This window comes from Pezoporus wallicus, unplaced genomic scaffold (genome assembly GCF_028554395.1).
Source record: "Pezoporus wallicus isolate ANWC-B61680 ecotype Strahan unplaced genomic scaffold, APGP_CSIRO_Pwel_v1 contig_8797, whole genome shotgun sequence".
NCBI lineage: Eukaryota > Metazoa > Chordata > Aves > Psittaciformes > Psittacidae > Pezoporus > Pezoporus wallicus.
The window spans coordinates 171,114-182,857 of record NW_026641918.1 but is presented as its reverse complement, the minus strand read 5'-3'; the positions used below and the strand labels follow the sequence as shown (position 1 = coordinate 182,857).

The following is an 11,744-nucleotide window of genomic DNA, read 5'->3' as shown; positions in this document are numbered from 1 at the left end:
CCGCTGTAGGATCGCTCTCGAGTCCAGAGCCGAGTCTGGCAACGTGAGCACGTTCTCCAGACACTTGCAGTCTGGCAGCACACTTGCTCCTTCGAACCGAGTAGCCTAAAGGAGGAAAAAGCAGCTCCTTGTTCAGCTGCATGTCTTCGTTTTGGGCATAATCCTAACTCAAAACCCACAGCACCAGAGGAGGGACTAGATGGTAACTCCGGATTATCTGTCACTGACCACAGCATTGACGCCCGCGGTGATTTTTAGGTAAGGCCATGTAACCTCTCTCCCACTTTAGCTCTGCTCCTCAGCCCCCTGAAGCATTGGTAACCCTCTGGTATAATATGAACTCGAAACAAGGGGTAAACTAAGAACTTGGTGAGAGCTACCTCAGGTGGTAAAGAAGGGCCATCCTCTAGTCTTGCACCTTCGGTATCTTACACGCATCTTAAGATGCTTTTTCTTGGACATATCTTTCACTTTTCCAGTTCCAGCAGACAGATATTGTCCTGTGTTGTTCTAGGCAGGAGGAAACGGTGTGTAAATATGGCAAAAAAGGAACAAAAGTGATTTTTTCAGGGGTGGTGGTGCTGGACGAGATGGTCCCGGTTGGCGTCTGAAAAGACTCCTTCTGTACTTGGAAATGACAGAAGAGACTTCAGAACAGGCAGGATAATAAAGAGAACAAAGCAGTCATGAGTCACACCGCTTGTTTGATAGACTTTGTTTTAATTTATACTGTACTTCCATTGTACTAGCTACTTTACATTAAGGTTTGGCTGCACAGCCTTTACAACTCCTAGGTTCTAGCAGGTAAGTTTCATTATCGTTTTACCGCGTTCTTGCGCACAGCGCAAAGTTTATGACAGTTAGACAACTCCTAAAACAAAACCACAGGGTTCCCCCCCCCACCCCAGAGTTCACCGTAGTGCTACAGGCCCTAGCCAACAGCCCCCCACCTCCTGGGCTCAGGGGGAACCCCATAAGGGGTGATTGTACCCCTCGTTCCGTGCCGATGGGATGCGATCCCCGTGAAGTCGCAGTTACACACAGTAGTTGGGTTGCGGTATCCAGCGCCTCAGGTGGGGAGAACGTGCTCCCAGGTTTATAGCAGCTTTACCCAGCCCCTGGAGCATGCGATGGGAGAAGGATGCCACCAGCACGGTCACAGTCCCCGAGGTGCCACAGCCCCGTGATGCCACTCCTTGTAACGCTGCAATGGCTCTGCTGCTCCTCCCTCTGCCCCGACCAAGAGCCAGGTTAGTGCTACTGTATCTGCTCCGTTAAGTGCTGTCACGATGGAGGTGGGCTTGTGAGGATGGGGAGCGAGGCGCGGGTGGCACAGGCTCCACCTCTTTGCAGGATAAAGATGCTGTTTCGTAACAGGCGCTCTCCCAAATCCCACATCCGGGGCAGACTGGGGCCGAAACTGAGACACAACCAAATGGCTCTAGGACCTGAGCTGCACATTAGTTTTATTCCCTAACTATTCTGGGAGTTTGGGTTGGGGAAGGTGGCCATTGAACATTAGCAATGGAATTGGCCTAAATGAGTGAGGTAACAGAAACGGCCAGAGGAGGTACCTCCCTGAGCCATGTGCAAATATAATTCCTTCAGCAGAAGGAAGTCCTTTTCCCTACTGAACAAAAATAAACCACATTCACTTAAAGAGCATACAGACTGTAGCAAGGGAAGGCGAGCAGGGACAGCACCAGGTCAGTCCATCTGTGACACAGGGAATGATTGTCCAGCAGCAAAGGTGTGAAGGGAGAGGGAAAAGCCATAGCAAGCACTGCAGAAGGTGTGTAGGAGAGGAGGGCATGGCACGTAACCATGCTGAGGAAAGCCCATGCTGTCTGGCTAGACGGGAAATAATCTCAGTCAAGACACGAGGAGATTATTTGGCCAGTGTGCACATCTAGAATAAGGTATTATGGCACAGAGAGACTCATGCTGCAGCGATCAGAGCATGCCAGGCAGCGGGAATGGATCCTCTCGGGAACTATAGGAACATGAATGTTCTGTGAGCCACTTACCTCAGGTGCTTTGGTTTAAGAGTCTCTGTTTCAGTACTGTTCTAAGCAAGCCCCTGATGGGTGTTTAGTGCCGAGACTGAAAAGACTAAGCCAGAGCCCACCTGACTGTGCTATGATGAGTGGCAGCGAGCCTGGCAGTGATCCCAATGGAAAGATCTCAGGAGTCCAGCAGGAAGCACTGGCCTGTGGGATGGCAGCAGCGGCCTCAACAATCGTGATGGAATCACCTCCCCTGAGCCGGTCAAAGTGTGTGTTACTGACTGTGCTGTGGAAGTCCCACCTCTAAATTAGGAAGGGGTTCACTTCCATCCTCGCTGGGAGAAGCAGATGCTGACTGATAGAGCCCTACGTGGTTAAAATGGCCAGTTCAGCATAGAAACACTGCAAGAGAAGCCCTCTCAGGGTGTAGCAGCTCTGCACCGTGTTTGCTCTACTGTGCCTTAGGGTCCTCCTGCATAGGATGGGGCTGCACTAAGATGGGTACTGACCTTCAGAGAGGGGTTTTTCATGGGCATTAACGCACATCCTGGCTTTCTGTTCTTTCGATTCAAGGTCATGCTTCTACTAAAGGCATGTTGCATCTCTCTTTAGTTTCCCTTTATTAGATCTGAAGCAGACAGGCGGGGCCAGGCAGACAGGGAGCTGTAAGCTGTGTGTAAATGCATACTCTATGGCAGCAGTGTCATTAAGGTACGTTAGGGGAGATCGAAGTTGTGTGACCCTTTTCTCTCCTCCCAGAGGACTTCAGGGAGCCAGAAGGGATTTATGCAGAAGTTAGTATCAGTTAATATCCATTAATACTGAGGTTTTCTGCCTTGGATTACTGGTTAGTTGTTGAGCACCAGGTCATTGGTGCATGGTTACCCATTTAACTCAAAGCTCACTCCTACTCTTACCATTGCAGGTACCTTTCTCTCTCAAGCTGAATGTGCAGACTCAGCACTGACCCTGTCTTGGGGACGCTACAGATGCAGTTTACTGTCTGGTTTATGAATGCATAGCAGTTATCCAGGTCTCAAATTCACTTTGAGTTCATCCCAGATGCCATAACCCAAACACCTCTTTTAAGGTAAGCACTGAAGGCATGTATTTAACAGAAGCAAGCTAGGATTAGCAGGTATATTCTTCTCCCAGATACACACAAACTGGCACATCAGAGCCTTGTGTCTCCTTACTCCCTCCTCCCAGTAGGTAGCATCTGACTCAGCCAGAATTAGGCTACGAGCTGTTGGCATCAGGCTGCAGGTTTGCCTGGAGAAATGCTCTGCTAGAAATCCCTTCTATAGCTTTTCAGATGCTGCAAACCAAACCCCAGCTGCGCTCACCTGGCAGATTGGCAGCAGCAGAAGGGTCAGAGGGAGCACTTAGCAGGAAACACGGCTGTGAGGAGCTATTAAAAGCCCTGCCATTGACTTGGGATTTCTGGCACAGGTAAGCAAATCAAGATGTGAAGCCCTGACAATGGAAACCCTTGGCTGTGACTGTAGGGAATGTGGAAGTAACACTATTAAGGTTGCTCTGCCTTGCTCCTAGAAAGCATTGCTGATTTTTCCAGGAAACAGCATCATAAACTGACTGGTCCAACATCTTCTATGGCTGCAAAAGGTATTAATCTGTCAACTGGGACTCAGCTGCCGTAGCAGGTGATTCCTGTCATAGCTCGAGGCAGGAAGGCATCTAGGTGAAAACATGCCAAGGTTTTCTTTAAGCTCTCACTTTTAGTGCCATTATGGGGTTAGCTTTAAGAAAAAGACCTTGTTTTTTTCTCCTTTATTACTCCTGTGATAAATTAAGAGGCAATAAAATGTTATGAATCCTGTCCAACTGCAAGCCTGACTTGGTGCCAGGTGGCAAAAAGACAGTAAGTAACTAGAAAGAGAAACCTTCCTTGGTCTAAAGGTCGCTGCATGTGCAAGATCTATTTGGCGACAGCCACCCTTGTGCTGTTTATTGAAGGATTTAACATAGCTTTGTGTCAGGATATGGGCCAAACGTGTTAAACTCAGTTTAAAGCAATGTGCAAGCAGAATGAGTGTTAGTGTTTGAGAATGCTATAGGAAGTGTGGGACTAAATGGGGAAACGGGACTTCTTGGCCAGTGTGTCAAGTCACAGTGGGGAACTGGGGCCCTCCTATCCCAAGATGAGCCACAGAACACACTAGCACCTCAGTTTCATTGTACAGTAGCCATTTCAGCAGCCTCCCTGGACCAAAGTCAGGGAGGAACAAAGTACAGTAGTCAGCAGCATTAAATTAAATAAATAGTCATAAATACACACTACTCTCTAGTTGCTGAGGCATGTTTTCCCCAACTGTACCTTGCTTTCACACTCGCAAATGTCTCTTTAATAACCCGTGTCCATCTGTGCTTCTTCAAATGTGAGTCTTCCGTGGGATACGTTGTGTTGTGTGGTGGGAGAAAGCAGTGGGTTACGTGTACGTGTATTGGAATGTGGGAGCTTGGGAGGGTTTTCCTTGGACTCCATGAGGGTAAAATACAAGGAGCAGTTACTCACCCTTTTGTCCCCTTGCTCTTGCAGCGCCCACTGGAGCTAGAGACAGCAGACAAGCTACAACTGCACTGTTTGCATACAGGGAATATGCAGCTGACTCCCTCCTGCCATTCAGAAGGTGGGAAAATCCTGGTGTTGAACAAGGTGGACACTGAGGACCTCGCGCATCACCTAATCTACGTGGCTGGGTAAGATGAAAAAGCACTGATTAAACATTCAGACAAGCATTCTGCATCCCAGGCAGTCGCAGTGGGTTTGGGTACAGTCTTGCTGCCCCTCTTCCTCATTTGCCTGCTAACAGGAGTCCAGAATTATCCCCCAGAACAAGTGAAAATCCGTATTTAATGGATTTTCGTGTCTTTTTAATGCAGCTCTATCACCTGACGTGCTTACAGAGGTAGAGCCTCACTATCCAGCTTACAAAGGATACCAGTCAGATACCTTGCACCACAGATACCATCCAGATCTATCCCTGCCACCCACTGATGGTCCCTTTTTCCTTTCCTTTTTTTGGTCCCCATGACCCTTCCTAACCTCTCCTGGACCTTCAGAGCCCTTGTTTCTATATAGATATAGGCATGCAAGATAAGAAGCTGTCCTTTCTCTCCCTACTGGTTTCCCATAGAGTTCGTAAGACAAGGTATGAGCAGAATTGTCTCTCAGACCAGGGGCAGGAGGGAAATTTGCTGAGCCAGGGGAGTGGGAGCAGTTGCAAAGCAATACTAGTTTTGGTTTGCTTTTCCAGTTGGAATACTCCCCCATCATGAGGAGTCACACAGGCAGTCACCCTTTCAAGCACCGACGTAGAACTTCAGCATAGGGATGGCTCAATGGCAGGGGCCCAAGCACATGGAAAGCAGAGAACTACAGGGGACACTGTCAAAAGGATGGAAGCGTGCTTCCTCCAGCACGGCTCTCCTCCATCCGTGCACCTTGTAGGCAGATACTCCCCTCCCCACCACCTCCTTGGCTATTAATGCAGTATCAATAACAGGAGGCATCAAACTAGTGTTTGGAGAAAGCATTTCAGCTCATTTATGTGCTGTGCTCTGCTCTCTGAACCAGGCTGGCTGGCACCACAGTAAATAGCATCTCTGCTCCAAGACATAGAGAAGCTGATTGCCAGCGAGAGATGTTCTTTGCAGACCTACAGCAGCTCTCGTTGCAGCCTCCTCTCCCAATGTGGAATAGTTTTGCAAGGCATTGACAGTGACTGCCAAAACCTCTCCGCCCCAAAGCCAGCAAGGTAAGAAAGTTGACAGTGTCCCCTTCGTGTGTATAGATAAATACAGTCACCCAGGGACCTTCATGCGCAGGGAGGGGTGGGGTGGGGGGGCACTCACGCTGATGCTTCCCTTTGAAACAACATAAGACAGACAGAGACAGGCAGGAATATTACACAAGGGTGGTGCACAGGCCCAGGGGAGCACGCTCCGAGGTGCCCCTAAGCGCACCTCAGTGCTGGGAGAGCACAGCCCTCCCCACACACACACAGCACACTGCCACCGAGACGCTCCATTTCAGCCAGTGTTGGAGGTCAATCCTTCCTCTCGATACGTAGGCTTTGTTTTGTTTTTTTTTTTCTCTTAAAATCTGTATATAATATATATATTTATATTCTGTATATATATATATTTATATATATATATTTATATATCCTATTTACACATATTGCACACCGTCCTCTGGCCTCCTGCATTCCTGCCTGTTAGTGGAAACGTTTCCGTTTCTCCTCTGGATCTGACCCGAAGTCCCGGGACCCGATGCCATTCTGAAGATTTATTAGTGAATCCTTCATCTGCAAGACAAGAAAGTTCTCCACTATGATGCCACCCTAGAGGTGAGAACACATTGGGAATTCCTTCCCTGTTGGTCCCTCCTTCCTCCATGTAAAGTATTGATGCCATAATCTGTGAGCGGTGCATTGGGGATGGGATGTGCAAGCGGGGACTGGGAAGATGGGAACCCATAAGAGAGCATTTTCCCACCTAACAGAGATGGGGTGAGCTGAACTGAGGTGTGGGGTAAGCAGCCCTCTCCACAGGGACTAAGGTGGAAACAGGTATGGCTTAAGGAGGACACAGTGACCCTCTGATGTTACCTGATCTAGAAGCATCACCGAAGATTTGATGATCTCACGCCATTTCTGTAGCTCTGAGTCGTGATACTTCTGCTGAGATTCTAGTAACTGAGCCCATTCTGTCTGAGACTGGGGTAACCTGTCAGGCAGAACACAAGCAACAGTGAATCCAGGGAAACTGAGGCTGAGGGGGAGCAAAGTGGATTGGGGGAGCGTGTAGAGTCTATCAATCAGTTTGTGTCTTTCTACCCTAAAGGGTAAAATGTTTTCTTGAGCACAAGTGCGTTTACACATGCTTAGCATTTCCTAAATCAGATACAGTGCTTCTCTGTATGAATTAATAGCAAAGATGTGCCTTTTGCAGAAGCTGCTGAACTGTGGGAGGAACCAATGCGGTGCGCTCTCATTGCTGGGGAGATGTGCACATCCTGGGAGATGCAACTGTCTGGTTGCCTTTAACCCTAGACACAGTGGAGGACTCTATGCAGTAAATACTGCTCCCCACAATAAACTCAGCCTGGCTGTTGTCATGCTTTCTGCAAAGGAAACGGGGAAATGCTGCCATGCAGCATAGAGCTTTACACATCTCAGCACACTATACTGAAATAGGATGTCCAAAAGGCTTTGGACAAGGCCCTGTGCTACCAATTACTAAGGAAATGGAATCAATCTGCAATCACACTTCCCTGCTTCCCATCTGCTACTGCTAGGAACTGTGCTCTGTGCTCTCTTTGTGATCTTTCTCTTCCTCCCATGCTCCAACAACTTCCTGACATCTGGACCTGTACCTTTCACAGCACTTATCTAATAGCTGATTATGTGTCACAGGCCCAAATTCTCCTCCCCGGTACAAAGCAAACGACACAGATAGATAGTACCTCTCCTGCAGTCGCAAGCCCTGCCATGCCGTGAGTGTCTGTGTAGTATATTCTAACATCCAGAGCTTGTAGAACAGCATCATGTTGAGAATGACCAGCAGCACCAGACTGGGAATAAAGAGAACAGGTCATTAGGAGCATGGCATAGCCCACTGCTTGCCAGTCACACCTGAGGCTTTCAGAAGGTGTCAGGTCCACGCTGTATGTGAGTGGGAATTCAATCTAATTAAATTAGATTTTGATCTAATTTAAAAGCAAAAGGTGGTCAGAACCCAAAGCTTCACCTGGTGGGAGAAATGTGTGAGCAAGGAAGACAGGAGACAGAAAGACAGGGATGATGGATCAGACAGAACAGGGTGGGTGAGTGGATGAGCTGAATGCAGAGAAAGGGAGGGAAATGGAAGAGTAAAGAGGTAAAAAAAGAGAGAGACAGTACCTGAAACAGATCCTAATGGGAGCAGGGAAGAGAAAAGGGAGTAGCTGCAGGTTAGAAACAGACCAACACAGAACAGGAGAAACAGGGTTGAAGGGAGAGGGCTCAATAGTGCAGAAGATACATGGGGAGAGGAGGGAAGAAAGAAACAGTGGGAAGAGAAGCAAGAAGGACAGATACCTAACTGCGTGCCTGCAGCTAATGGTGAAAGATGCTCAGCAAAACATGAGTTGTGTAAGCAAAAGACAGCACAAGGCTGCCTTCTCATCCTTACATCACTTTACATTACCTTACCCATCATTACAGCAACCAGCTGGGCTGCTGCTGCAAACCTCTACAGTCTATCCCCACTGGGAAAAGGAAAGGCAGCAAGGAGCTCAAATTGAAAAGAAACCTCAGTCTATAGCTCAGCTTCTTCCCACCTCACTAAAAGGCAAGTGGAGCTTAAGATTGAGCCCAATTTCTGCTGTTCCTCGGGGTTTAACAACATGCTTCCATTTCTCTATGTGATGAAAAACCCCACTGTGCCTGCACTGCTCCTGTAGCACCTCACAGCGCCTGCCCAGCATCCACTGCAGCACTAACACATGAAAGCTACTTACCAAAAGGCAAAGAAACAGTAAATACACCTGGGGTTAGGTATAAAAACCAAGCACAGGGATACAAGGAGCCCATAGACAGCCCTTTGAGCACACATCCAGCCAAGTCCAAGACTAGCCACCATGAAAGGTAGTGGCAGAAAAGGGACCCGAATCAAACACAGTTCCTGCTGCTGAACAATAAAACCATGCTGATCAATCTTGCTTCATGTATTTCTACCCTTATTTTACAGCAATCATCTCTAAATGGTCCAGCTTCTTTCTGAGATATTATCCTCATCAAAACCACTGCCCAGGACCAGTCCCAAACAGGTTTTGGCAGAGGAAAGAAGTCACAGCCAGACTCCTCACATACAGTGAGCGCTCTTAAGGTAGCACAGCACTCCCAGGGAGCCTGGCATGGTCATCTTTCATCGTAACAGCGAGTTTGGTGCCAGATTGCATTAAATGACTTAAATTAACTAAAACCAAAACCACAGTTTCTAGATGTCACTGAAAATCTCTAAACGGAGTCCCTGAAATAATAAATACTTTCTATTTGTTGGAATTCTTCTCTTTAGATATTGATTTAAGTGATTTATTTCAGTACTTCATTTACTTAAAGTATTTGATAAAATAAGATCCAGAACCTATAGAGCCAGATCTGTGGCCAGCTAAACACTGACAAAAGCTGGGATCAAGCCAAACAAAAGACCTGATGGGACACTTGGGGGAAATCTTAATTCATTCTTTTCTGCCTGTCATTGCTTTTCCTTCCTCTGTGTTGTGCAAAGCTTGGGACTAGAGAGGAACATGTGAGAGTAAAAACTGGCTCAGGGGAGCACAGAACAAGAAAGGACCAAAGGTGCTAAGAAGCTGACAAGGAAAGCAAAGAAAAGCACTTACACAAAACTGATGACAAGGAGCAGCTTGGAGACACTCTGCAGGTGGAAGCCGCTGGGGCTCTCCTCAGGGATGTGCCGTGTCTGAGTGGAACCTGGGGAGATAGATGAGGTCAGGTTAGGAAATGCTGTCCGGTGGGGAGGGCATCCCTTTTCCCTCTACCCACCCCTCCATCTCCTCAAATCAAATCATAGATTCATAGAACAGTTAGGGTTGGAAAGGACCTTAAGATCATCCAGTTCCAACCCCCCTGCCATGGGCAGGGACATCTCACGCTAAACCATGTCACCCAAGGCTCTGTCCAACCTGGTCTTGAACACTGCCAGGGATGGAGCATTCACAACCTCCCTGGGCAACCCATTCCAGTGCCTCACCACCCTAACAGGAAAGAATTTCCTCCTTATATCCAATCAAAACTCCCCCTGTTTACGTTTGAACCCGTTACCCCTTGTCCTATCACAGTCCTTAATGAAGAGTCTCTCCCCAATCCAATCCATCCTCCCTGCCCTGGAAAGCCCTGTCCCCTCTTCCCATTAACCCTGCACAGAGCAATGAGGGATCTTGCAGTCCCTTACCTGCCACATGCTTGATCCGATGAGCAACCTCCTCGTCGGTGGGGGTGGTGACGGGGCTCAGCACCTCCTCCAAGTGCGGCACCCGCAGGTGGGCATGGGCGCGTTTCCTCCGGCGCACGGTCGATTGCTTGCTCACCTTCTCTTTGGGGGATTGTCTGTGCACCTCAGCCAGGTACGTGCTCTCTGTCTTGGTCAGCTCACTCTCTGCAGAGGCAGCAAGGGGAAGTGTTTAATAGGGGTGGCCTTGGCTTTGCAGAGATACAGACTGAAGACCTCGAATGGCACAGCCAAGAGGCAGTGCCAGAGGATGCACCACACATCACAGAATCATAACCAATTAGGTTGGAAAAGACCTTTAAGATCATCAAGTCCAACCATTACCCCAGGACTGCCAAGACCACCATTAAACCGTATCACTGAGGGCCTCATCTACATGGGTTTTAAGCACTTCCATGTCTCAGAGTTCTTCCTCAAGAGCACCCTTACTTGGAAATCATGGCTTATCATGCAAAAAAGCATTTAAAAATGTGTTTTCCTATATAAATGAAAAAGCAAACCTAATACAGCCTTTTAAGCATAAGAAACATATGGCAGAAGAACCAGCAGTGCACTTTACTGTTTCGCCCTCCAAGGTCTGATCCCCAGTAGGCTGGCAGCAAGTATGACAATGTCATGCTCCAGGGATGCATGCATAATCTATGGAAGGTGCTGCACTGTGCAGCTCCACTCATCACTGCTCTTACCCAAGTGACGGAAATAATCTTCTAGGCCACTCCAAAAGTTCTTCTCAATGAAGGATTTCACCAGCCCCCAAGGCTGCTTCCTGTAACGCAGCTCTGTGGAAACCCTACGGGAAGAAAGGAAAGTCGTTATCCCAGTTTTGCTCCCTGGAGGCGATGTCAATTCACACTCCTGTGTCAATAATAAATGAGAAATAACCCTGCACACTGCTGGTTCTGCAATGGTCTCAGCCCTTCATGTTTCTCCAGAAGCACTGCACGAAAAGGCCTTCCAAAGGCAGCGGCAGGAAGGCATCACGAGAGCATCCCCCCAAGAGGACTCCCAAGACCTTCAGCCATGTAGCAGGCAGGCATTACATTGCTTAGTGGAGCCTATAGCTTTGCCTGGCATCAGATTCCTCCCCTTGTCCCCCCAAGCCCAGCCCCTGCAAGCATGTCACATGTTGATTGTGTGTGACCACCAGCCCTGCAAACCACTGCTTCCAAAGAGGGGGCAAGAGAAGCCTGTAAAGGCTCCCCCTGACCCAACTCCTCTGCATTGGGTCTATTGTCTGCCCTGTGCCACCACTGTAGGCTATCACCCCTGTGGCAACTCTTCATGGTACGACAAAGAAATAAGGCTAAGTGCTCCCTAACCCCTTCTAACACACCAAACAGCAGAACTCCCACCCAGAGGTGCCTTTTGGTCATCAGTAAGGCTCTTTTCATCCCCCAAGAAGTGTACCTGAGTCGGCTTTTGTTTCTGGCAACACGAGTCAACGTGTAGCGGTTAATGGTGTAGAAATAATCGTGGTAGGGGACGTCGTGAGTTAGCACCTCTGCGTCTATGACATAGCACTCACTTTCCTGGCTGGCTTTGTACATTGTCTGCAGAAAAGACAGCATGCAAGGCAACTATTAGTCTGGTTAGAACACGGCTTTGATAGACTGGCACCTTCACCAGCACTTTACCACAAACAGGAGCCCATGCCCGTACCCACGCTCCATCTCTGCAATTCCCCTGTGAACATCTCACCTT

The 11,744-nt window shown here is 48.3% G+C and overlaps 1 protein-coding gene across 12 annotated transcripts in view; it reads right to left on the bottom strand.

Moving 5' to 3' along the window:
- Nucleotides 1-6,165: 6,165 nt before the first annotated feature.
- GRAMD1B (GRAM domain containing 1B) overlaps nucleotides 6,166-11,744 on the bottom strand; it is a 110,309-nt gene continuing 104,730 nt past the window's right edge. For all 12 annotated transcript variants that reach the window (XM_057425923.1, XM_057425918.1, XM_057425917.1 and 9 more), the window contains 7 exons: nucleotides 11,451-11,593; nucleotides 10,730-10,833; nucleotides 9,987-10,190; nucleotides 9,415-9,505; nucleotides 7,498-7,605; nucleotides 6,641-6,758; nucleotides 6,166-6,337 (listed from right to left, as the gene is read on the bottom strand). In XM_057425923.1, the coding sequence (XP_057281906.1) occupies nucleotides 6,248-6,337; nucleotides 6,641-6,758; nucleotides 7,498-7,605; nucleotides 9,415-9,505; nucleotides 9,987-10,190; nucleotides 10,730-10,833; nucleotides 11,451-11,593 (858 nt within the window). In that variant the 3' untranslated portion in view covers nucleotides 6,166-6,247. The remainder of the gene's footprint in view (nucleotides 6,338-6,640; nucleotides 6,759-7,497; nucleotides 7,606-9,414; nucleotides 9,506-9,986; nucleotides 10,191-10,729; nucleotides 10,834-11,450; nucleotides 11,594-11,744) is intronic.